We start from the raw sequence: 26,352 nt of genomic DNA on the forward strand, positions 1-26,352 counted from the left end.
TGTAATAAAATTTTCTTAAAAATAGCCGAATGACGTGATAAACTTTATAAAAATGATTATAAATATTTTAGAATTCGGTATTCCGTTAATTGTAAACATAGTTGTTTAAGCACGAATAGTCGAGCGTGCAGTTTCACGGTATCATATTTGATGAATGTAAATGCGTGTAGTTCATTATACATCCCGCTTTGGTCAAAAATATTCACCAAGTTATTTTCTGCCAGTCGTTCCGCTGTTTGTGAGCGCCCTCGCGTGGATATATCGATCGGACAGACAGACGGAAACACGAAACACGTAGACATCACTGGTTCTGCTGGTAGCGAGCTAAACACGTTGTGAATGGAGTTCTTCCGTATTATGATATTTTAAAGGTGAACTTTAATAATGTCTATCGTCTTCATTATTTTTGCCATTATTTTTCCAAGTTGTCTGCCTTTCGATATGGCAATCCCCACAGAAATTTCCCAATTTACTAAGTCAGAAGGGGTCCAACCAATCTGTCCCTCGCCACAATTACAAATGGGTCAGAGGTCGTGGCAGATAGCTAATCAAAATGTGGACGTCGTACTAACTAGAGCCAATGTGAGTACTTGTAATTTCATTTAAAAAAAATCTATAGCGGTATTTCGAATTTCTGTTGTAATACTCCTACGAAAGCGTCGCGCGACGCTCTACTTTGTTAATGTTTTATGAGAGTTTTATGTAAACATTTCTCGAGATTTTATACCCGAAAATGATATTTTTGCCAGTCTGTTTCGTGTTTCTTCTTAGATTCTTGTCTTGTGGTTGGAGTTTGGAGAATTTCCAAACTTGGATGGTTATTGAGAAATGTTGCTGGATATATAAAACGTAATTTTGTAGCGAAGCGTTAGGCAAGCGAAATTCGCATTGTCTCCTTTACTTTCTACACAATTTGCCAGATTATATTTCATATTTAAGTTAGAAACGATTTTATTACCGAAAATGCAACTTTTGTTTTAGTTTCTCAATACAATTTTTTCATTTTATTCTTCGAGGTTTCTCGTTTTTTTATTTTTTAACTTTGATCTTGTTACATTTTAAAATTCTTCATAAAAAACGTGACTTTTGTGTATAATTTTTAAACAATTTTTCTTTATGAATGTATTATACGATTTTTATTCCTTTAATACATTGTCGTCTCCCAGTTGTATAGAAGTGTTCTAACTTCTAAACTTAATTTTTTCCCCTGTCGTTCTTTATTTACACAGTTCTATAGAATAAAGATATACATTTAAAAGTCAAAAATAAATGTATACAATTACATTAATCCTTATATTTTCAAAAGAGTAAATACTCAAAAGTTAATCTGGAAATAAAATTTTAATAATAAATGGAGAAGAAACGGCGACACGGAATCATTGCGCTTCAGGGAGTTTTATAAAATTTAAAGAGGTGTAAAATCAGAGTAAAAGACTTTGCGTGGGAGTTAATTTTTCATTCTTCAAAAGTGACATTCGGTGACGTCATCGGCATTTATTTTCCACGCAGCGATTACACGCAAATCCGACATATGGCCAATCTTTCTAAACCGAAATCCGGTAATTTTATTTTTCTCCTCCAAGTCGATAACTCGACAAGACTAGTGCCGAAGATATATGTCACAATGTCAAAACATTATAGATCCGCCACCAAACTTCTCTAGATGAATGGTATATGAGAAACCATCACCATTTCCTCTCTCTCCTCCGGGACGCATCGCTCAATTTTCTAGTTTTTAGAGAAAGAATAACACGATAAGACGACAAAATTCAACACGAAGCACGATTCCTCTACAATCGCCGAATTAAAATTAATACAGTGCAGAGCATTTGTTCCCACTCGGATGACGTCACTCGAGTTTTATTGCCCTGGGTTTTGTCACCCATCGCCCCTGTGGATGATGTGCAGCCTTGAGTAAGTAATGGCTGGGATGGAAGTTGCTGTTCCCTACTCATTCTTCCATAAACCAATAGTTGTTATTAGTTTAGTAACCTTCCATTAAAAAATAAAAAAATATGGAAGTTTCGAGTGCAATTCATAAAAGAGAGAGAGGGAAAAAAGATTAAAAACAGATGTTGAAAGTAAGAGCGTTATTTAAACTAAGTAAGAGCTGAAAGAGCTAACTCAGCCCCTCTTACTTACAATTAAACTAATTAATAAACATCTCTTCCGTAAATTAGCGGTTAATAATAATAATTTAACAAGCTGTAATATCAAGAGTTAGAAATGAAATATTTAAAAATAGGAGCTTAATTGAGAGAAGAAATTAAATCTTAGAGAATAAACTAGGAAATAATTTGATACTTAATGTTTGTATGTATATTTATTTATTTGGCAAAATTTTACTAAGCAACAGAATTGAAATTTTTCATGGATAAAGAATCAATATATATATATATATATATATATATGTACTAGACAGAGGATACTTTTCTTACTTTTCCCGTGACGTGTGCAGCGATGCACAGCGATTGAACACGACATCTGCAGCGCGAAAGCCATGGCGTTGTTAGTATAGGAGTTAAAGCTTTATACAGCTGATGCATCCATTCATTATATCACAAATGAGATCTCCATTTTTATTCTTTATAAGTTCGAATGGAGAAAAGTTTACCTGAGATGACGTTTATAAGAAAACAATCGGTCAAACTGTCTGTACTGATTAATAGGATAATATCATATTTTTTGTGTATTTTGTGTAAAAAATATGAATTTCTAGACGTAAATTCGCCTCTTAATCTATTAAATTACAATTTATTTTCGTCGATTCTGTCGTTAAATTTACATATCGCATATTTTAATTTTAAGACGGTCGAAATTAGTTTAATAAAAATTTCAAAATTCTAGACCTTAGCGCATATTTTACGGAAATAACTTTTAAGTAGCGTAGAATTTCATTAATCTTTACTTGTTTATTATAAAACATTAGTAAAGCGCTAAAGAAAACGGCAAAGAAAAGAATAAGTTAATGGAGTATCAAGTATTTTGGAAGAGGAGAAATAGATTTCTTGTCTACCATGTGCTTCTATTGAAGGAAATTGTTATGCATTGTTGGCCATATTTCCAATTTCTTGCTTGTGTGATTCATTTGAATGTCGCCGTCTTCGTTTTTTTCCTTAAGAGAGATACGTGTCTTGAGAATCCTATGCAGTTCTCTGATGAATAGCACATGAGTCGAACACTCCAAACCTTTGAATTCTGATCCCTGTTACTTTCCGTTTGTTTATTTCTTCATCCAAGCAATAAAAATAAATTAATCATTGCCCCTTTTATGCCCAAGAGTGTTTTATAAATAAATTTTTAAGCATCATCCTCCAATTGCATTAAATTATACGAAAGTTTCCAATTGATTCGAAGTACAAATTGAGTTTGGATAAGACTAGAATTAACAAACTATTTAATAAAAATTCTGGATATTTTTTTATCCGCCAGAAACTGTATTAATACATTGTTTTGGATGGTGTGAAAATACTTTAATACAAAATCGAATGGAAAATACTATCGTTCAAATAGCCAATTTTACATTATAAAGCGTATATTTCTGCGATTCTGCAGAAGGAGATTGAAGAGATTTTAAAATCTATAAAAAAGTAATTTTCCGAAAGGAAGCTGCGTGCCGAAAACATAGAAACTTATTTCTAAAATAAAATAATAAAAAGAAATACAAGCAAATGCAGAAATAATGCAAATATTTTTGAAATTCTAAATGTAAATAGCGAAAACCTAGGAATTTTTTAGATATTATTTTTATGAAAGATAATCGTGAAATATTTAATGTTTTGCATAAATTTATAATTTTCATCTTCAAAAAGGAAGGGGAAAATTAAAAAAAATAATAAATATATACGTTATTTTTTATTTAAAAAATATATTTTAAATTTAATTAACTAGTAAATAGAATTATCATAATGACTTTGGATGATGGAAAAGGTTGAGTAGATCATTCATTCTGTTCGTGATTATAAGTTTGTATCGATTTTCTTTAATATATTTTAAATTTATAACTTTTGTGATTATTATAAAATCAATTAATAGATTCATATAAATTCATTTATATTTATATCACGGTTAATTTTTAAACATTAATTAATTTTTACAATATAAATTAAAGGAATTCGTGTCATTCGGAGCGCTATTTATAATCAGTTATCAATAAATAATTAAACGAAGCGTTAAGACGAATTTATTTAATTACTTTTTAAAACTTAATTAATGATTTAAGTTTATTTTGAATAGTTTTAATGGAAAAAAGTGATTAACAATTACGTAAAAATCGATTTGATTGTTCAAAATCGATTATCTATCTTAACTGAAAATTGTTATTAGACGTTAACAAATTGTTAATTAGTTTTTAAAAATATTTAATTAACATTTGATGACCTACGAAAATTGTTTAGTCAATTTATTGGCCTTTAAATATTTAAATATTTCATCGATCGAATTAACTGATTTAATATTTTATATTCGGTTTATATAATGAGATTTTATTTTATTTTTTATTTTTTCTGAATTAATTTTATAATTTTTTTTGCCTTCTGGGATTTTCTAACCTTGTTTTAAAGTAGTTCTGGTTTAGAAGGGTGGGAAGGAAATGGGAATAAATGAAAGAGAATTAAAGAATGGAAGGTAAAATGGCAAGAAATTAAGTTATAAAAAAATAAGAGAGAATAAAATTAGAAAAAAGTAAAATGTAAAAAGTATCGAGAAGTGCGAAAGCGAGAAAAATGTAATGTTAAAAGCGATGAAAGGAACATCAGAAAGCGAGAGAAACAGAAAATGAAACGAAAATAAGTTTTTAAAAAAATTGCGTAAATTAAATATAAGAGAAACAATGTCAGAAAAAATGGAAAGGAAATGATAAAAATGCTTTAAAATATAAAGAAAAATTTAAATTAGAAAAGTAAAACATCATAAAATACTATGGAAAAAAATTTGTAAAACGAAATCATAATTGGAAAAACTGTGTACGTTTCACGTGAGACAATGCAAAAGAGAATGAAATGTTCCCTAACAAACAAAGAAGTGAAATAGGAAAAAAAAACAGGACTATAAAAAATTGAATGTAAAAAAGAACGTTAGGAAATAAACTAATAAAAAGCAAAAAGAGAAATAGGTAAAGATAAAAAATGTAAAAAGTAAGTTGGGCAGATTCAACTTTTGGTTTTAACAAGGCGATTTAAGTGCTTACATTAATCGATAGTAAAAAAAAAAGTTTTATGACATATTTTTTCGGATGTTTTTAGAATAACAGTACACAAAATAAACCCTCGAAGGAAAATATTCGCCATTCGAAACATGTTTTAAATATTGAAATCGAATTGGTTTGACATTTACGCTGTAAATAATATTCGATATTTTGATTGACTGAATCAATATAATGTCACAAATTAAAATAATTTAGCGAATTTATTTATTTAATATTTATTATCTAAGAATTTCAATTATAATTTAGTTTTAAAGTGTAACAACGATACAATGAACTAATTGTATTACACGATTTACACAGAAACAAAATAAAATCTGTTTACTATATTATCATATTATATTTATTCATTAGAATTAAAACTGAGATATATTTATAATATATATATATATATTAATAATTTATATAAAATCCATTGTTTGATACCTTACAGATTATTACAGAGCAGAATTGTCTATGGAACTGTAGATCATATTATGTATACATCTATATAATCCTTATGCATACAGCATAATATATGTTTATATATCGCAAACAAATTGATTTAATTGATTACTAAGCCGATTTCAATAATGTTTGATAAACAGATCAATAAATTTTGAGACATTGAACTATGTTATCGTATCAAAACTTTATATTATGCAGTTTGAATGTGTTTTGTTTTACAAATAGATTTTTTCTACTAAGATTTTATTGAATTTTCTCACTGTTTAATGATGAATTTGTAAGCAACAGCAAAACAAAGCAATCTATTCTCATTGAAATAACTTCGTGTCCTCTGGTATTAATACACAAATTTACATATTAAAATATTAAAAATTTATTTTGAATGTATTATATCAACAAACGTGAATAAGAAAATTTCAAATTATTCGAAAATTATTACAATTTGCATTTCGAGTGAAAAATAAAACTATTTAAATTATCTCATAATAATGTTAATTTATCATTCAAATTCTCTTTATTTTGCAACAAATAGAATGAAATGAAAATTAAATCGCTTCTTACATTTAATTTTAACTGAAAAATAATGATAATAATAAGAATAATAATAATACAGTAATAATAAAAGAAAACTCATTCAGCTTATCTCCTAATTTACTTTTATTTTCTCCTGATTAATTCGTTTAAATTTACTTTTAAAGTAATTTTAAAATCAGTATTTTGTTGGAACAATGTAATTTATTGAATAGAATTTTTTTAAATAAAAATTTTACTACTATAAAACTGCTTTTAATTCGAACAGAATAACTAAAATTACTATATAAGGAGAAAGAAGGATAGACGACCATTCTCAAGTTATCGAGCAATAGAATAGGAAAGTAGGGTCTTCCTTTAATTGAGTCACCAAATTTATGACCCATATCGAGTACCCAGTCTAATGTATTGAAAACTTGGAGAAAGTTAAAGCGAGGTAATTTATCATTGAATGAAAACAACCCAGTAATTACAGTCACCTGTAAAAATGTCTTCACTGCACTGATTTTACACAGTGGCTGTGAAAAGCCAATTTTATTCGAAATCCACGTAATAAATATANTAGCTGTGTTTTTATTATTATTTTTTTCGTAATTTAAATTTTTTTTTGTTTTTATTACAAATTTGCATTCTTGTTGTTTGATCACTTCTCTAGAATATTCTTCAATAGATGCAGCATTTTGTTCTGCATTAAAAGGTAAAACAAGTTAATGGATAAAGTGATTAATGCCATTGGACGTCCTAGTATTGAAAGACCTGCAGTTTTAATCGCAGCACGCTTCTAAAAATAGAAAAATGAATTTTTCACGTTTATCAGTGAAGTTGTCAAGGTGATTGTTTCCCTTTTTTTCTATTTGCTGGAGTGAAATCGTCTAATATTGAACTGCAAGCGTTGGCACACAATCTCTAGAATTTATTTGGAGATCAATGAGAATGGTTCCTTCCGTTTAATGCCAAAATTCGATTGGCTACATGCACTTATGTAATCATTTTCTCTTCTTATCGTGTTTTATCAATTTCTTTAATGTATATATGATACATTGTGATAAATATTAAAAGCGCCCTTTTACATTTTGTATTTCTGAAATAAGAGATGCAGAAACTCGTCAATAGAAAACTGTTTCCTGCGTAAAATATCGTAAACAATACATGCGAAAAGAAGAACAATTTCACTTGAAAGTCTTCATATCTACACAATGGATTATGGCTACATAACATCTACACACATACTAATTATTCAGTTTTATACGTTTATTTATTAATTATAACATCTATTAACCAAGAATCAAAATATAATCATCGAAACCATTAGACATGAAGCTAGTATTAAACAATGTTTATTTTGTTTTTACAAAGGTTGAATGCATTGATTTTCATTTTACAATGAATTATGATAGCTCTTATTATCCATAATTATCGTTAATAATTTCCATTGCTTATTAGACGAAAGGAAAGACGTGTAATTATTTTAATGTATAGTGCTTTAGAGGTTATTCGAAATGATACAGAAGATTCTTTCTTAAAATGTGGATCGCATCTTCTTTTCTAAATGATCTGCAAATTAGAAAAAGGAAATAATAAATTAGGGGAAAATATTCTTTTAATTATACGTAATGTGATTATTTATAATATATTTTTATATGCTTGACTAAACGGTATTTTTTTAAATGAAGCAAAAATTATTGATGGATACTAATTTTTGTAAAATTCTATTAATCCATTACGGATTTAACCAGTGTCGGACTGGTTGAACCCATAATGGGCCTTTGGATATTTAAGATCTTTTGAGCCCTGTTGGTACTAAGAAAGCCTTATATAGGTCCTCTTAGTACCTATAAACCTATATATATAGCTAAATCATATAAATATGTGTATAATGCATGTAAATAGGCCTACTTTATTATACGAAAAAAATATTTAATGCTCTTTAACACATGTTAAAAGTTGTATCAGAGATTAAAAACTCTTGTTTCGGTCTCGTGATTTTCGCTGAGATAGTGAGAAAACATCATTAGAATGGATGATTACATCTTTTGTTACTTAAAAAATAATTTAGGCGTAATTATTTATTAAAAAAATTACGATCATCGCATTAAATTTAGAGTAATTCTTTAATAATTTCGGCTATCTTTATCTCTTTTATCTTTTGCATGGCTTAATGTTGTTTTAAAGATAATGTTAATACACGTAGAAAGATTAAATAATTAAAAAAATGGTAATTTTAATTACATAATAATTAACATTTTATATATATTAATAGTAATTTATATTATTTATTAAATAAAAAATATGAAATTGAGAGTCGAAGTATTTTTGGTTTGTTTCTTTTTTACTTTTATTTTCCCGGCTGTTGAAGTAACAGAGGGAAAATGTTGTTGATGATATTTTGGCCCTCCGGGTTTTTTGCATTTCTCCATGTTTTAAGATGTCCTGATTCCAAAAACAGAAATGGGAGTAAAATTCTGTACGTATGGATGTGTCTATGTAGGTATTGTGTGGGTGTGTTGGTCCATATTTTGCTTCAAATTTCAGGACCCGAAGGACCAAAACTTTTGAAATCTGGCAGGAATACTTTTATATATGGGAAATTGACTTTTGGAGGTTGTAAGTTAAACGGGAGGGAAGATAGACTAGAAAAGTGTCATATCTCGAGTGGGGTCAGACATAATGATTTACTGGTACAAGTTTTTTAACTTATTAAAAATAATTATTATTGTCACTTGCATTTTTCTTAAAAGCTCATCCTTATTTCCAAAAATAAGGCTTGACCGCCTGTTCGAGTGCGGGGAAAGTCGTGTAGGAGAAGTGCCAGATTTTTTAAAAAATTATATTGGAATGTTATTTTAATTAAACACATTCTGTTAACATTTAATGCCGACATTTAAAGGTTAAATATAACGATTTTAAGCATTTTTAATTCTAAAAATAGTAGCTTAATTATGATTAATTCGAATGATCATGAGGCGCGTTGAAAAAATTTCAAAATTTACTTTTTGTTTCTTACTTTTATCTAACGTACTAGAAACTTCATGACAATTATAGAAAAGCATAAAACTAGAGTAATTTGTTCGGAATAAAACGGAAATTAAAAATAAAAAATAAAAAAAATTCGTAAAATAAATTGGAATTTTGTAATTCCGATTTAAAATGTCGTCATGACAACAAAAATAAACATCCTTCTTTAGATTCATTCATTAGTGTTTGGTTATGGGTATCGAGAGACCTTTTAAACAAGAAAACAGTCAATAAAAATCACCACTGTAAATAAATTAATGTAAGGTCATATTGTTAATTTTGAAATTTCATCGATTATTATCGGCAATTTTCTTTCAGAAAATTTTAAAAAGTGACAAAAGAGGAGGGTGGAAGGGAGGAGGAAAAAAAATTGTTAATTTCGAAACTATCCTCTTGTTATAATTATTTTTATTCATTACATATTCTTTTGTTCTAAACTTCTAAATAAAGACTGTCTTTCGTTTACAGACTGGTGAATTAATGATTATCGATTCCCTTAATCAAGAGAAGTCTCTTTGTTTGTTTTCTTTTTTATTCGTTTCAGTTGAGTATTTTCAAAATATTTTTCTTTTCTTTTCTACTTTTACAATTAAATATATTTTTATTAAAATTTTAACTAATTTTATAATAAATTTGAAAACTAAGTAACGTTTTTAAATATAAATTATTCGATTATATTCGTAAATTTTTATTTTATTTTATTTTAAATTGAAATTAGATACTAAGTTCTTAAATTATGTTAAAAATTTTTTCTAAATGGCTAATGTATAAGAAAAATCTTGCATCATTAAAAATCAATTTTAACATTGGAAATCCTCTGGGAATTGGAGAATAGAATTTGAATTGCTCGTATTCCATTTACACTAAAAATGGTTATTTCCGTTTCCGGATGTCACATTGTTTCACGATAATACCTGCTTGTTACCGTTACTAAATTTATATCATATGTAGCGAATGCAACGTTACTAAACTGGTGGACAAGTCATTTATTTCTGACAAAATGCGAAATTTTCTAACAAATCACTTGATAAGTTTTTTTCCCCCTGCCTTGTTTTTCTAATGTATTTTATTTTTAACTTATATCCTTTTATCTCTAAGTAATTTTTCATTTCATATCGACTCTTAAGGTCATCTATCAAGGTCGTCTTTTTCTAGATCCATTATCCTGTTAAGTGTATCTCTATGTCGATTCTTAATCTTAGCTTAATCATCCCGGGGATTACTTTAATGAAGTTTATATAAACACGTATTTAATTCTATTCTTATTCTTCTTTTTGCATATTTGACTCTATCAATTACCGCATTTTTTTACTCCATTTGTATCATTTATACTTTTTTTTAATCTCATCATTTGCTTCTATATAATAATTCTGATAATTTTTTACTTAGCTTCTAGATATTTAGAAAGGGCATATTTAAAAATATTCCCTGGGGTTGTATATTAAAATTTTCGTGTTTTTTTACTTAGAGATGCGATTAATGTAACAGGCTAATGACGTAACATCTGAGAAAATTACAGTCAGTTTCAGTTAAGGCTGCAATGTTGCCAATGGGAATATTGGGACACATTTGATAACTGTAGCAACTTCCTTCACAGCCTTTGGGATCCGAGTGTTGACACCGACCAACTTCCAAAAATATATAATTACACATCCAAATATTTAACTCAACTCTTAATAAATATCTTTGAAATTTCATAAGGGTACAAAAGATATTTTTAATTAAAAAGTAAGACCTCAATTAACTTTGTTACTAATATAAATAAATATTTTTACTGTAATTATCATTATAATTCGTAAAAAATGAAAGAAAGGGAGTGGTATTTATTGAGAAATTTTAAAAAATAAATATTTAGATAATTTTCCTTGATTAATCTTAATACTGTATAAACATTCATAAAATATAATATTCACTTCAAATCGATGTACGGTACTTTGAAATTATATTTAATATTTTAAAAAATATTGTAAAATCTACATGGAAGTAATCTTCTTTTGTTTTCTTTTATATATTTTTAATTTGGTTTCCCTGTTTTTAAATGGTACAGCTTCAAAAATAATTAAATAAATAAAGAAAATCAGTATATAAAAATTAAAATTTATTATAAATTTCTCTGAAAAAATTATTTTTTTAAATGGTATATTGTTATAAAATCAACAATTTTATACAATTTTTATAGTTTAAATTAACGTTTTGTAGATTTAATGCGCGTTAAAAACATAATAATAATGAAATTAATAAGAGCTTTGAGAAGAATGTTTAAAAATTCGCCTTTTAAATATTTCGTTTGTTAAATAATAAAAATTTTAAGATTATTTCGGAAATTTATTACATTTTATTCGCGAAATTATTTTTATAACTTCTCTTAAAATGATTATTTCTTACAAAAATGCAATTGGACACTTGACATTTAAATTTGGAAACAATTCATTGTTTTAAATAAAATTTTATCTCTTTAACATTTTCTACATAAAATAACAAAATATTATTTTAGATAAACTTAAAAGAATCCTTATTTTTAAATAATCATTTTATTTTTTTATATAATAATGGCCCAGATTAGTTATAATAGCATCCTCTAGTTATTGTATAAGGTATTTAGATAAAAATATTATTCTTACTTCAAAAATATACAAAATAAAGATTTATTTTATTAAAATTATGAGCTTATTAAGAAAAAAACGTTTGTTAATTAATTTTTTTTTTCAGATTTAATAATTATTCATCTACAACAATGCTTATATTTTATTATACTGTAATACATTATTTATTATCCTGTGTTATATTTACACAGGAAAGGATTTTATACGTGTTTCATAAATAAAATTACCAAGCAGAAAAGGTATGTAAAAATGAAATAACAATATTTCCCCGGTAACAAATTAGCAAGATTAGCTTTTGTTGTAGAGGTATTCTACCCTTTGAAAATATCTGATAACCGCCATAAAGGAGTTGATTTGGCCTTTCATCGTGTTGTTGAGTGAAAAACCTGGATAAGATTCTTCGACTTTCCATTACGAAGTCAGTTCCAATAGCAAACAGGATAGTGCTTTTAGCGTAGAAGGGTTGAATAAGTTGTTAGAAGCCGGTTGCCAGATTTATGAAGTGGGTACCTTATTTCCAATTCTAAACTTTCTCTTAATTTAAAAAATGCTACAAAGTAAACCGACGAAATAAAATTTTATTTCGTTTATGTAATTCGAAACCACATTCTTTTATATTTTATCAATAAATCTACAAGTTTTTTTTAAAAGAATCTTATTTTATACCATGACTTACATTTTTTAACCTATTGTTTCTTCTTTTTTTTCGTCTAAATTCGTGAAAATATATAGAATTATAAATTGTGAAAGTCGTTGGAATTCCAGTCACAATAAACAAAACAAAAGTCTAGAAAAAGTTGAGTTTACTTTGGTGTTGTCGGTGTTGATTGCTACTTGACCTTCTATTACTGTAACATCCAGGAAGCTATGCGTTACCATGGAAACTCACTCCAATCTCATTGTTATGCACAAGATTCTGTTTTTCTTATTTGAAATTTCCATCCCAAAAGGACAATTTTGATCCGAGTTTTTCGGATATCTTTCATATCATTTTCCATTCCAAAATTTCTAAATTCAGATTTTTCAATAATATAAAATGGAATACGTTAGTCTCCCGTACTATATATAGGACTCTAAACAGAATAGATAAAGGGAAAAAATCGAGATTCAAAATAATTTATTATAAAGATTATTCCCTCTAAAAGCTATGCCAAAAAAATAATATTTATATCGAAGAAAATTCTAATATTTTGTAGAATATTCCAAAGATGTGAGCGTTATAAGCTCGATAATTGAATTCTCTTGTGTTAAAGATTATATTTGGATTAGTTAGTTTCAAGAGAGGAAGTCAAGGACATGATAATTCGGGACATCGATTAAAGATGCTTCATTGGGATTAACACCCAACTTGTAATTACTCCAGAACATCTTACTCGCACGCATTCAAGAAAGAATGGACCAACTGTCTTATCAGCGCATATTCACATTGAAAAATTTATTAGTTTCAAACAAGTATTAACTTAATAAAATTTTAAATTAAGTTTATTTTTAAAGGATAAAGATAATTGAAAATCGCTACCGTAAACGCGTTTTATGTAAAAAGTATTTTATTTTTCCGGTATGTTTCGAGCACATACTTGATTTTCTATTATTTACATTTTTCAGGAGAGAATTTATTTTAAACAGGAGGCAAATATTACGGCTATATAAACATTGATAAAACTATTTTGTTGTCTAATCGATGAGTCTTAATATCGGAATATTGTGCAGAAAAAGTAGCATCGTCTCCACAATATAACTGAAAAGAAAATCACGTATTTACACTGAAGGAAGTTGGCACATATTCAATAGTATTTCCGACCGAATACTTTGTCATTTTTATAAAAATCCAGTAAGGAATGGGATATAAACCATATGTGATAAAAAGAAGAAATATATCCAGGAAAATAAAATAAAAAATATCTATACAGATATATTTTTTTTCTCATGTAAATTGTAAGATCTCTTTAGCTATAGGGATGACATTAATTATCTCAGAGTTATCAAGATGACGATGGAGTAGCTATAAAAGAGAGGTTTATTGCTAGTATGCCTCTGCTAAGCTCACTTGAGTTAACTTAATACTTTAAGTTGCGAGCGAATCGGATGATTCGAAAGAGATGGTTTGTGGTGAATCCTTTTGTTCGCTTCACATATTTTGCAGAAAATTCGAAATAGTTGCTCGGATACCGAACTTTTGTTCGGAACCGCCGACTTTTAATAATAATGGCTTTAATAGCTTTTAGATCTAATTAAATTAATCATAAAATAGGGATAAACTCAACAAAAATAGTAATTGCAATTACGAGTGTGTTGTTGCAAGAGTTATTCCTCAAATAATATGAAAATTAATTATCATTTTGTTAAATTATATAATAATTCGTATTCGTGTAGTATATCAAAATGTAATTTTTTGAGTTTAATAATTATTTCTTTATGATTAAGAGTGAAAAAATTTTCTAGCTCATTCCATTCGTTAATTATAACCTGTTAACAAGTAATTTAATGTATTTAATAATCTTTTAAAGACAGCAACACTCGACCCATAGAAAAAAAATACAGAAATTGTGTTTGTTAGTGGGTAATACACTTTAGATACACAGCATAAACGTATAAATCGTAGAAACACTCGAAGAAAATAAAACCAGACAGAAAAAGGTATATATATATATATAGGCTATATAGCCTGGGGACGGAGCTGAACCCACATTCACGATAATGTGCCGAATTTTCTAACCAACTAGGCTACTGGGAGGTTAAAACCTGTGAGTTGTCCCCATCTGGGATCAAATATATATATGTGTCTTTCATCTCTTGACTTCTTCCCAAATGCCATTTACAAATATAGGATTTCACACTTTATATGTTATTGCTTGATATTTATTATAGTTTGTTGCAATAATATCAACGTAATTACCTTCTATTATAATATTATTAATTATAACGTAACAATAGCCTTATATAATAATAAGCGGCCTTCGTTAATAATTAATGTTATAATGGAGATTTACCAATTATCTTGCTTGAAAATTAAAGAAAACATAAGTATTTTATTAGAAAACAATTGGCGTAGAACAAATTTCAGAACGATTAATACACGTTAAGAAATATGCCATTTAAATAAATGTTAATTTATAAATTTCGCTTTAAGTTAAATTTATTTCTTAATGAAATATATGGAATTAATGCCTTCTCCGTCGCATGCTTATCTTAGTGGATGCGTCAGTACAATAATTACAGGGCAGTAAACACCATTCATCAGTTGTCATTCTGCAAATGGAATATAAGGAAAATTCAATTATTATATGTAAGCTCCTTTTCTAATATTAATTTATAAAAGATGAAAATTGTTGTAATCGATAATTAAATTGTTAATACAATTAATTAACTTCCATTATTTTTTTCCTCTAGTAAAATTAGCTTTTACTCGAATGTAAATGAAATTTACTCGAGCATTTGACTCGAATTTTAATGAAAATTTAGGAATTTTTGCAATTTTCGCACATTCGCCACTGTGTTACAGGAGGAATATTTTTGAAGGGAGTGAAGGTATCTAAGAAAACCGATAACATTCATTTTCGTCAGGACAATGGGCAGTCTCTTGAACTATAGTTTGATCTATCGAACATCGTTAACTGAACAATCACGCGATTAGATAAATAATGATTTTAGACAGCTATTATCTTTTGCAATTGAGAAATCAATGAAGAAATCAGATGTCCAACCAAACAAAAAAAATTTTAAATTTAGTTCAGATTGTCAAAATTTTATTTCCATTTAAAAAATAATAAATATAATTAACAAAGTTTGATTTAAAATAAATTAAAATGAGCTTTATATANAAGTTGAATGCATTGATTTTCATTTTACAATGAATTATGATAGCTCTTATTATCCATAATTATCGTTAATAATTTCCATTGCTTATTAGACGAAAGGAAAGACGTGTAATTATTTTAATGTATAGTGCTTTAGAGGTTATTCGAAATGATACAGAAGATTCTTTCTTAAAATGTGGATCGCATCTTCTTTTCTAAATGATCTGCAAATTAGAAAAAGGAAATAATAAATTATGGGAAAATATTCTTTTAATTATACGTAATGTGATTATTTATAATATATTTTTATATGCTTGACTAAACGGTATTTTTTTAAATGAAGGAAAAAATATCCGCAAAAGGAATTAAAATAAATCGTTTTCTCGACTTTTGAAACGATTCAAACGGAATTAAATCTTCTTAATTACATATCATTTATATTAATTTCTAAATTACCTTTCTGCTAAATACATTTTGCTTAATGAATTCTTTAATATTAATGATGGAAGTAGAAAGCAAAAATGGCTTCACCTTAGTATTTTTAATGGAGTAATTTCGATCCATTTTGGAAAACCTCCAGAAAAATCCCGGATATATTAACAGGTCAGGCAAACAAACACGCTCAACCTTGGCATCTTTTTAAAATATTAAGATGAGTCGGAAGTGTTACAAAAGTCCTATCGGTAGGAGAACTTCAGACTCTGATTGATGCCCTATATGGCGTCACCACGTCGACTATTTTCTCTAGAAATTTACGACCCAATCAATGTCGTAAATTTAAACGTCACTAGTAATAAACCCCTCTCTTCTCTCTGTCACATTTCTCTCTCCTTATTTCAATAAGGTTTCTCGAGTACCGTAGAGGATAAGGAAAAAATATTACAGAACATTAATTGTCGGATATTCGAAAATTAAAGTCATTTGAATATTTACTTTAGTGCCAGTCGATTATCTGAGTGGGGAGAATGTTTGATTATCAAACATTGTAGTAAGGACATAGATCTGGGGCAAACACGAAACTTGTCTAAAACCTTGGGCAAACAATGACGTTGCCTTCAAAATGATGACAAAAGTCTTCTGGATCAACAATACCTAGCGAAGTGCAATGGTATCATTGGATAGTTTTGTGTGTCCAAGTGGGAACCTTACACGAGTGTATCTATAATATACAATTCTATAAATTATACAATTTTAATTTAAGTAGTACAGTATAACTGAATGACACTTTTCGCCTTCCTTATCGAGAAATTTAATAGATAATTGAATAAAAATTTCGATTGAAAGATAATTAATTACATTAGAGTTTAAAAGTTTCATATGATTATTTATTTAATATATAAAAAAATCATAAATTTAATACGAAAACAATTAAGAGAAGAAACGTTTTTTCCCTATTTAATATAGAAGAAGTAGTAGCGCCTTAAAGCAAAATTAATATGTAAATAAAATTATCTCATTATCCTCAAACTGGAGAGTAAAGTCTGGTTCAGTTATGTAATTTAAAAGTAGTCCACTTAATGCTACTCGACAGCTCATGTCGATAGACCATTTTCGTGCAAATCCGTTTTCCCCGAGGAACGCCATGTTCAAAACTGAGCTTAACAATAGAACAGAGCATTTTTTTATTTTTATTTCTTATGCCTTTCTGTTCTCTTATTCAAAACATAAGTAAATTGAGCGCAACTAAAATGCTTGACCTTAATTCATACGACCACATTTAATGTTTCTAACATTTCTTATTGTATTATCGAACAGAAGGTCTTAATGACGCTAATTATAATAAAGTAAGAAGCTCTTTTGTTGTTAAAATGGAAAAGAATTTAATTTCATTTGCATTTTTTCCCATTTCAATGAAAATTTCGTTTGTTTAAGTAAAGACGAAAGAGGGAATACGTATAAAGGCCTACTTATTTTTTAAAAAAGAAGAATTATTTTTAACTTGTAGATTATTACTTGATAATGTTTTTTATTTAAAATTGTTTTAGATAATTAAGACAAAAAAATAAAATTAAATTAAACGAGATGTATTATTTGGAAAATTAATGAATAATGAGCAAAATTAATAGGACCGAAAGAAAAATTAAGTTGTCTTATAATCTATTCCTTTATAAAAATTTTAAATCGGTTTTTAATAAAATAAATAAATAAAAAATGCATATAAAATTGGAATTATTTTCATGCATTATTTTGAAAAGACGAAAATGCAAAAATAATAAATTTTAAAAGCTCGTCTGTTTATTTTATACGAAAGTTTTCAACGAAATAAATGAAAATGTTTTTTTTTTCCGCGAATAAATCGATTATAACGCGAAATATATAATTTGAAACTAAATTTCCCAGAAGAAAATGGAAATTTAACTTCGAATTATGGTAAATAGTTTTTTTATTTTTTTATCTAGAATATTATAAACTAATTATTTGGTAATTTAGAATTTTTATCGAAAATATGCTATTGATTGTGGTAAAAATCTATATAAAACTACGTGTACTTTATCGGATGATATTTTATTAGATGACATTATGTTGCAATAATTATTCATAGTGATAAACTTCTATATCGATCTATGGAAGAATCCATAGATTTATATGTAATTTATTATCTAAAGAAACGTTACGTCAGCTCGGCAGGATATTGTGGTTTGTATACGGAGCGATAGTAATGATGCTTTGATTCTTTGTTATCAGATAAAATTTAATGATATACAGTAGTCGTTTCTTTGTTTTCTTTAAACAAATGCCCATTGTTAATGATTTAAATATGAGTATTAAAAAGAATTTTTATTGAATTCCTTTCACTTCGATAAGATTCACGTTGAAAAGTAGTAAATTTGATAGTTTTGAACTGAAAGGTTAGCGGCGTAATGAAGTTACTCAATGCCAAATTTCGGATCAATCATTAAATAAACAGACCTAAATCAAATTTACAATTGAATAAAAAAATATTTCCCCGTTTCTCCTAATTTAATTTCGTCGTTTTAGGTATTCTGAAAATCGAAATTGCCCTTTCGTACTTTTTAATAGTTTAAGAGTGTTGCAAAGTTGCTGTTAAACATTTTATGGCCAATTTGGAAGAGGGCAAAGGAAGCAAACTGACGAGTGCTCCAGCCTCTTCCATTTGACTGATCCCAGTTTGTTGCAGAAGTTTCATTATTGGATGGCGTTTGAAATTCCTGTCCATCCAGACACGATTGTCACTTCTTGTCTGACTGAGCATTCGTCAAAGCAACAAAAACTGCTTACCCATCATTCAATGTGATAAGCAGCTCCTAGTCTTCCACCAATCAGACCTTGCAGACTTTTCCATAAATCACTTCTATTGGGATCACATTGCCGTCTGGTGACGAAAAGTAAAACTATATAAGGTTATATAAAGTATGAGATGTCTTTGAAGTCTAATCTCTCTCCAGACATTTATGATAGATGATTTCTAGTTCAAACTTATCTCTACCTGGAGAACTTACTTTTCAACGAAATAACTTACCCAGTTTAATTTCTATTCCTCGCTTTTGACGTGTAATTTATGTTTTTTAAGGTGATTTAATGAAATAAAAATGAAGATAAAACAATGTTTTATAAGTTTAATTAACTGAAATTTACTCAGTTTTATTCATTGAACACTTTAAATAGCAGAAATAACCGAGTTAATCCTTCGTCTCGATTTCCCATAATCGATTATCTCTTATATTAAATCTTTAAATTTGCATTATTTAAATTGAATTAAGTTAAGATTATTTAAAATCTTAATCATTGCATCCATCAAATAACGATTTATTCGTTCGGTTGTTTTGTCTTTTCTTAGTTTAGTCCAAACAACGTATTCAAACTCTGGTAATTAAAGCGTGTTATTGAGATACTGGAAATAAAAGAATTGTTGTAATTTTGGCCATTATCACAAAAGAAATGCCCAGTAGAATGCATACGAATTTGTAAAGGTTTCGATTCTTTACTCTTGTAAAACACAATAAATGAGTTTGTGCTTTATCTTAATGATTGTCTTGAGAATACTTACCACTATCTGGATTGGCAGGATTTTCTAAAATAGGATAGAAAACAGCATGTTTTTCTTACCTTTTTATCTTTTGAAACTAGCTTTACTTCTGTGAATTAATTCCTAAAATTTCAAAAGCGATATGACTGTTATTTGTGCTTTAATTTTTTTCTTTTTGTTTTTTTAAACAACCCTTTAACTTTTTGATTTTCGAAAGTTATGTGTGCGATCTCAAGCATAATTTCTACCTTAAATACAATAAAAACGCTTTTAAAGAAGCCATTTTTGTTATTATTTCGACGAAAGTCATTGGTAAAAGTACGAATATTAAATAAAAATGATTTATTATAATATTTTAATAAAAAAATTCGCTGGACAGTTTTTGATATTTTGATTGATTGATTGACTAAAAAGTTTGATATCTTTATTCTTTTCAATGACATTCTCTTACTTTATTCGTCTGTGGATTACAAAAGCACTATGAAAATTCCATCTAGTCCATTATTTATACAATTTATAAATAATAAAAAGCGATTTAAACTAATTTATTTCGATTGAAACTTAAGAAATGTAATTACCTTCTTCATTCGGTTGATTCTTTCGCGCAGTTTGTACATAGAAATTATTCACAAAGAAATTGTTAAATATGGAATTTTAAAAAGTTTACTTGACATGTGAAATAATTCTGACAGTTTATAATTACTTTAACTGATATTAATACGGTTACTAAGCGTGAAATGGGCTTTGTCACTCATATGAATTTCGCACTTGAATAAGTTTCTGTACGTAACCTTCGCAGGTAAATGTGAATGACAAGTCTCTTATTTATTTCCTTTAATTAGGTTTTATCATTGATAATAAAACACGGTTCATGATATTTCTTCCAAACGTTTCTGACTTTAAAACAAGAAGCAATCGATGTTTAAATTGATATCTGAATCTGGCACATATGCTCTATAATAAAAATGGATTTGTTTTTGGTAGTAGATATTTTATTGATATGTAAATTTTCATTATATAGCATATTTTATGGCATCAGTACGATTCGGAATTTCTTTCCAGTTTTTAAATTATTTTAAATAATAAAAAAAAAGGAGCTACGGTGTAACTTCTTTTAAAATAAGTTTATTATTGATTCTTTCTCAAGAATTCAAGAGTATATATAACTTGGCTTTCTAGTAAAAAAAATAATTCTTCTTCGTCTTATTCCTTAATGGAATCTTAGATTTTCTTCAGTAGGTTATCTATGCCTTTGATACTACTGAATTTCTACTCTCTGGTGTTTTGCACTGAGTACTTCCGATTATTGATTTTGATTGATATTTGTCTTATACAATTCTGCCAGAAGAGTTTACTTATTTTCTTATTTATTTTTCTCTTCCACTTTTTGGTGGGGGAGAAAAAATACAGATTTCTTCCTTTTCTTTTATAAATGTTCTCATTATATTCTTACAGCGTTACAGATTCTCTTCGAACATTTCATAAAACGTCGATTTTAATTGACTTTTCTAGTTACATAATACAATAAGAGAACAAATTAACAAATTGAGGACATTCTGCAAACACTCCTTGACCTAGTTGACTTTGGTATCAAAGTTCCTAATTTAACACAAGTGCTTGTTTTAGTGTATAACTCACTTCTAATATTTTCTCACTAATTCAAGTTAAGAGCACATAAGATTTTCTTTTAATAAAAATTTCCTACAATTATTATTATTATTACTATTATATTTTTTAAAATGAAAACAAAGAATATTATCGTTTTTATTGAATAAATTGCATTATTGTTAATTAATTGTATTTAATAAATCATTAGCAGAATTAAAAGCTAAAAGAACATTCTTGGTATTCTTGAACAAAAGAGTTAATTCTTTCAATTAAATTTCCCATTGGAGTAATGAAATTACACACATCTACAGCTTTTTCTTCAATCTAAAGTAATTCAAATTTTGATTTTAAAAAAATTTGTAAATCTTTTAAATGTATCTAAGAATTTTTTAAAGGGATCAACTGTTTTGAAAGTGTTTTGAAAGTAGTAACTAATACACAATATTAAATTTCCTTATTACGAGAACAAGGAACAGATTAAGCAAAAAAATGTTTTTTATGTCATTTTTCTTCCTTTTTTGGAAAAAATAATGCTAGTAAGAGATTATACATTGTTAAATTTTCTAGTAAATGAAATAAATTCTTATTTTTTGTATATTTCTTTATTTTTCAGCAAAAAACGCATTAATTTCTCTATGATTAATAATGGAGGGAGGTGACGTTATATATTATTTCACATTTGTGTAATATCTTCAAAGTTTTTATTCATTTTAATTCTTGTCTGAATGACAACAACCTGTAGTTGTATATTTAATTAACTTTCGGACGTTGTTATGTTCTTTTATGTGTTAGTACTGGTTTTCGTTTTACTGCAGATTTTTCTCTTGCTTTCATCATGACAAGGTGCCAGATATTCCACTAATGGAAAGTTGTTTACGTGGTGTATAACATTAACTAGTGTTATACCTGATTTAATCCTATATCTTTATTCTGTGGAAGAATTTTATGCAATGTAATTTACTCTTAGTTGTTAGAAATTCTTATTTTAATGATTTTTCTTTAAAATTTATTAGTTTTCCTAGGTTAACTATTGATTAACTCTACTACAATATTCGCTACTGTAGCGTGTTCGCGAGCGCTGTAATTCTTTTAATGAGTTTTTACATAACAATTTAATCCTGTATTTTGAAATACAGTGCCAATAAAAGAGTCGTACACGTTTTTTTTATGCTTGCTAAACCATTGGATATGGGCAAAATACTTTGGTGATGATGTTTTTCTCTTTCTTTTATCTTTCTCGATATCTTATCTAATAGATAATCAGAATCTTTGCACCTGGGAATGCCTTGTTATCCATCTTTAGAAGTTCTGTATCCTGAATTGTGTTTGACTTCTTATAATAGTGAACCTCTTTCATTGTATAAATCTATTTTCTTTCCCTTACATAAATTAGAATTATATTTCGTGTTTAAATTCAATTAATGTTAATTAATTTTAAAATTATAGACTATATGCAATTAAATAATAATGTAATTCTGTAGTTAAAATACTCTCGAAAATTGTTATTTAAGATGGAAAACAAAATATTTTTGCATTAATAAATGTGGCAACAATTAATGTTTCCGTCAAGATAATTAATTGTAAGAAAATTTTATTGTCAAAACAAAGCAATTAATTAAAACGTCCGTTTGTAAGTCGGGTTTCTAAAATATAAATTTTTCATCTTTCAATGCAAAAATCTCAGGAGTTTTCTTGAATAATGTAATGGAAATTTTTCATTAGAATAAATTGAGCCGGGCACTCTTTATATTGTATAAAAATCACAAAAACCAGAATCATTCTATTTTACTAAATGCCAATATTAAAAAATTGAAAAATGTTACGTCAAAATTTAAAAAAAATTTCCGAAAATATTCAAATATATTTTACAAGCATATTTAAATTCTATAATTCTAATTTTTTATAAGAATTATCACGCAGTAAATTTTAAAAAATTAAAAAATTTCTTTATTTGCATAAACACGCAAGTCTCAACTTCTATTTTAAGTTAAGGAAGTTGAAAATTTGTATGTGTTTTTAGAGTTCGACTGTTGTACAAATAAAATAAAATAAAATAAAAAAAAACAAGAAAGATGCATCTAAAACTTTTACATATAAATATCCTAGAGATAAATTTTTTATTATGATATAATACGAGTTTCTTTATTTACAAAATATATATACATATAAACACAAGCACGTATAAACGCTAAATATCAAGGAATTCTTGCAAAAATAAAAATCTATAACATTTTTTTTCAAGCTAGAAATATTTATAATTCACAAAAAAAAGAGGAAAAAAGTCATTTTTAAACTTAAAATAAAGAGAAGTCGCCATTTCAAAATCTTATAAAACGTGATCTTTTTACATGAAAACTTCATTTTTATTTCATATTAAAAAAAATCTTTATCTTGAGAATATTTTCGATTTAAAAAGAAGTTAAAGCGTAAAAATATTCTTTCTTTCTTCTTTCTTTTTTTTATATAAAGGCTACTAAGATCAAATGGTCACGTAGTATACTCAATATCCAATACTATAGAGCCTGAGGCATTTACTGATTCTACAATACTTCTTGACAGCTTTATTGACGTTAGAAGTTTTTTATATTTCTTCTATTCTGTTAATGAATTAATAAAGTTATTAACTTTTAAGTAAATATGATCCTCGATACTATTAATATTCTTATAAATTATCCATAAACTCGACTGATATAGTTACTTTTATAACCGTAACTACATCATTAATTTTATAAGTGCGCGTGTTATTCGATACGGTAGATTTGTAGTTAATATGGGAAAATATAGTAACTCAGAGCAGAATATCTGTTCATTTCCCTCTTAATCTCTTGTGGTAAATGTAAACTACCATTATATCATACGAAATGCTTAAGAAATGAATAAGTAATTCGTCTTAATGATGAAATCTTATAGCTTTAAAGATGGTAATAATCGAGGAAAAGCCATCGTTAGTAGGTTAATACATAATTGTTATTGATCAAATTTCGTGAACTTCGACCTCTGCTTTTCTTAATTATTAATTCCTGTGAAAAGTTTGAGACTTAAATTTAGATAATGCAAGCAACGCCTTCTCTTTCTGGAAAGGGAATGCGTCATTAGGGTGTGGCTGATACCAGATTACAGACGATGCGTGGGTGTGGCTATTCTTTCTGGAAAATAAATATATTAATGAAAACATCTGTCTTAAGCACTCATAACGTTGCAATGGGTGGTAACTTCCACTCTGTTTAAGTTTATATCTGACGACGATTGGATTTCGTTTCCATTCCGGAGATCCTTTTGAAATTTAAGTAAATCTGATATTCGAATGGCAAAGTTTTTTTGAATTTTTTGGAGGATTTTTCTGATATTCAGAATTTAAAAACTTGTAAAGGTAGTTACCGAATCGATTTTCGATCGAAATTTTATATTCTTTAACTGGAAAATATTCTTCAAGTTTGCTTGAATATGAGAAAACGAAATTAGAAACTACAATTCCTTTTTCATAAATACGTTCGAGTCAAATGAAACCTCTGGCAAAAGGATGCTCTTTTAACCAATAAAATTTTTAATTATTATTTTGCTTTTGAAGAAACCAATAAACGCGTAGACTGAAAAACTTTTCGATTGAAGTATCAAATCAACTTTCGACAGATATACAATACCCAATAGGGGAGAAGTTTTCAAAAGTTTTACTTCTCCAATTATCAATATTAACTTAAAATACAGCTGCTATACAATGCGAGATATCATTACAGTTCATTTATGAAAGTATATTTAAGCATATTATTATTATTATTATTATTATTATTATTACTATTATATTTTTTAAAATGAAAACAAAGAATATTATCGTTTTTATTGAATAAATTGCATTATTGTTAATTAATTGTATTTAATAAATCATTAGCAGAATTAAAAGCTAAAAGAACATTCTTGGTATTCTTGAACAAAAGAGTTAATTCTTTCAATTAAATTTCCCATTGGAGTAATGAAATTACACACATCTACAGCTTTTTCTTCAATCTAAAGTAATTCAAATTTTGATTTTAAAAAAATTTGTAAATCTTTTAAATGTATCTAAGAATTTTTTAAAGGGATCAACTGTTTTGAAAGTGTTTTGAAAGTAGTAACTAATACACAATATTAAATTTCCTTATTACGAGAACAAGGAACAGATTAAGCAAAAAAATGTTTTTTATGTCATTTTTCTTCCTTTTTTGGAAAAAATAATGCTAGTAAGAGATTATACATTGTTAAATTTTCTAGTAAATGAAATAAATTCTTATTTTTTGTATATTTCTTTATTTTTCAGCAAAAAACGCATTAATTTCTCTATGATTAATAATGGAGGGAGGTGACGTTATATATTATTTCACATTTGTGTAATATCTTCAAAGTTTTTATTCATTTTAATTCTTGTCTGAATGACAACAACCTGTAGTTGTATATTTAATTAACTTTCGGACGTTGTTATGTTCTTTTATGTGTTAGTACTGGTTTTCGTTTTACTGCAGATTTTTCTCTTGCTTTCATCATGACAAGGTGCCAGATATTCCACTAATGGAAAGTTGTTTACGTGGTGTATAACATTAACTAGTGTTATACCTGATTTAATCCTATATCTTTATTCTGTGGAAGAATTTTATGCAATGTAATTTACTCTTAGTTGTTAGAAATTCTTATTTTAATGATTTTTCTTTAAAATTTATTAGTTTTCCTAGGTTAACTATTGATTAACTCTACTACAATATTCGCTACTGTAGCGTGTTCGCGAGCGCTGTAATTCTTTTAATGAGTTTTTACATAACAATTTAATCCTGTATTTTGAAATACAGTGCCAATAAAAGAGTCGTACACGTTTTTTTTATGCTTGCTAAACCATTGGATATGGGCAAAATACTTTGGTGATGATGTTTTTCTCTTTCTTTTATCTTTCTCGATATCTTATCTAATAGATAATCAGAATCTTTGCACCTGGGAATGCCTTGTTATCCATCTTTAGAAGTTCTGTATCCTGAATTGTGTTTGACTTCTTATAATAGTGAACCTCTTTCATTGTATAAATCTATTTTCTTTCCCTTACATAAATTAGAATTATATTTCGTGTTTAAATTCAATTAATGTTAATTAATTTTAAAATTATAGACTATATGCAATTAAATAATAATGTAATTCTGTAGT

The 26,352-nt window shown here is 27.3% G+C and overlaps 1 protein-coding gene across 5 annotated transcripts in view; it reads left to right on the forward strand.

The window, feature by feature from the left end:
• Positions 1-235: 235 nt before the first annotated feature.
• LOC111624749 (protein crumbs homolog 1-like) overlaps positions 236-26,352 on the forward strand; it is a 49,244-nt gene continuing 23,127 nt past the window's right edge. For 2 of the 5 annotated variants that reach the window (XM_023367685.1, XM_023367686.1), the window contains exon 1: positions 236-582. In XM_023367685.1, coding sequence (XP_023223453.1) covers positions 385-582 — 198 coding nt within the window. In that variant the 5' untranslated portion in view covers positions 236-384. Of the gene's footprint in view, positions 583-12,012; positions 12,039-14,778; positions 15,086-15,189; positions 15,328-26,352 lie in introns of those variants that run through there. The other 3 variants (XM_023367688.1, XM_023367689.1, XM_023367687.1) reach the window with 3 other exon arrangements.

This window comes from Centruroides sculpturatus, unplaced genomic scaffold (genome assembly GCF_000671375.1).
Source record: "Centruroides sculpturatus isolate CEXI.00-Female unplaced genomic scaffold, Cexi_2.0 scaffold197, whole genome shotgun sequence".
NCBI classification, from domain to species: Eukaryota; Metazoa; Arthropoda; class Arachnida; order Scorpiones; family Buthidae; genus Centruroides; species Centruroides sculpturatus.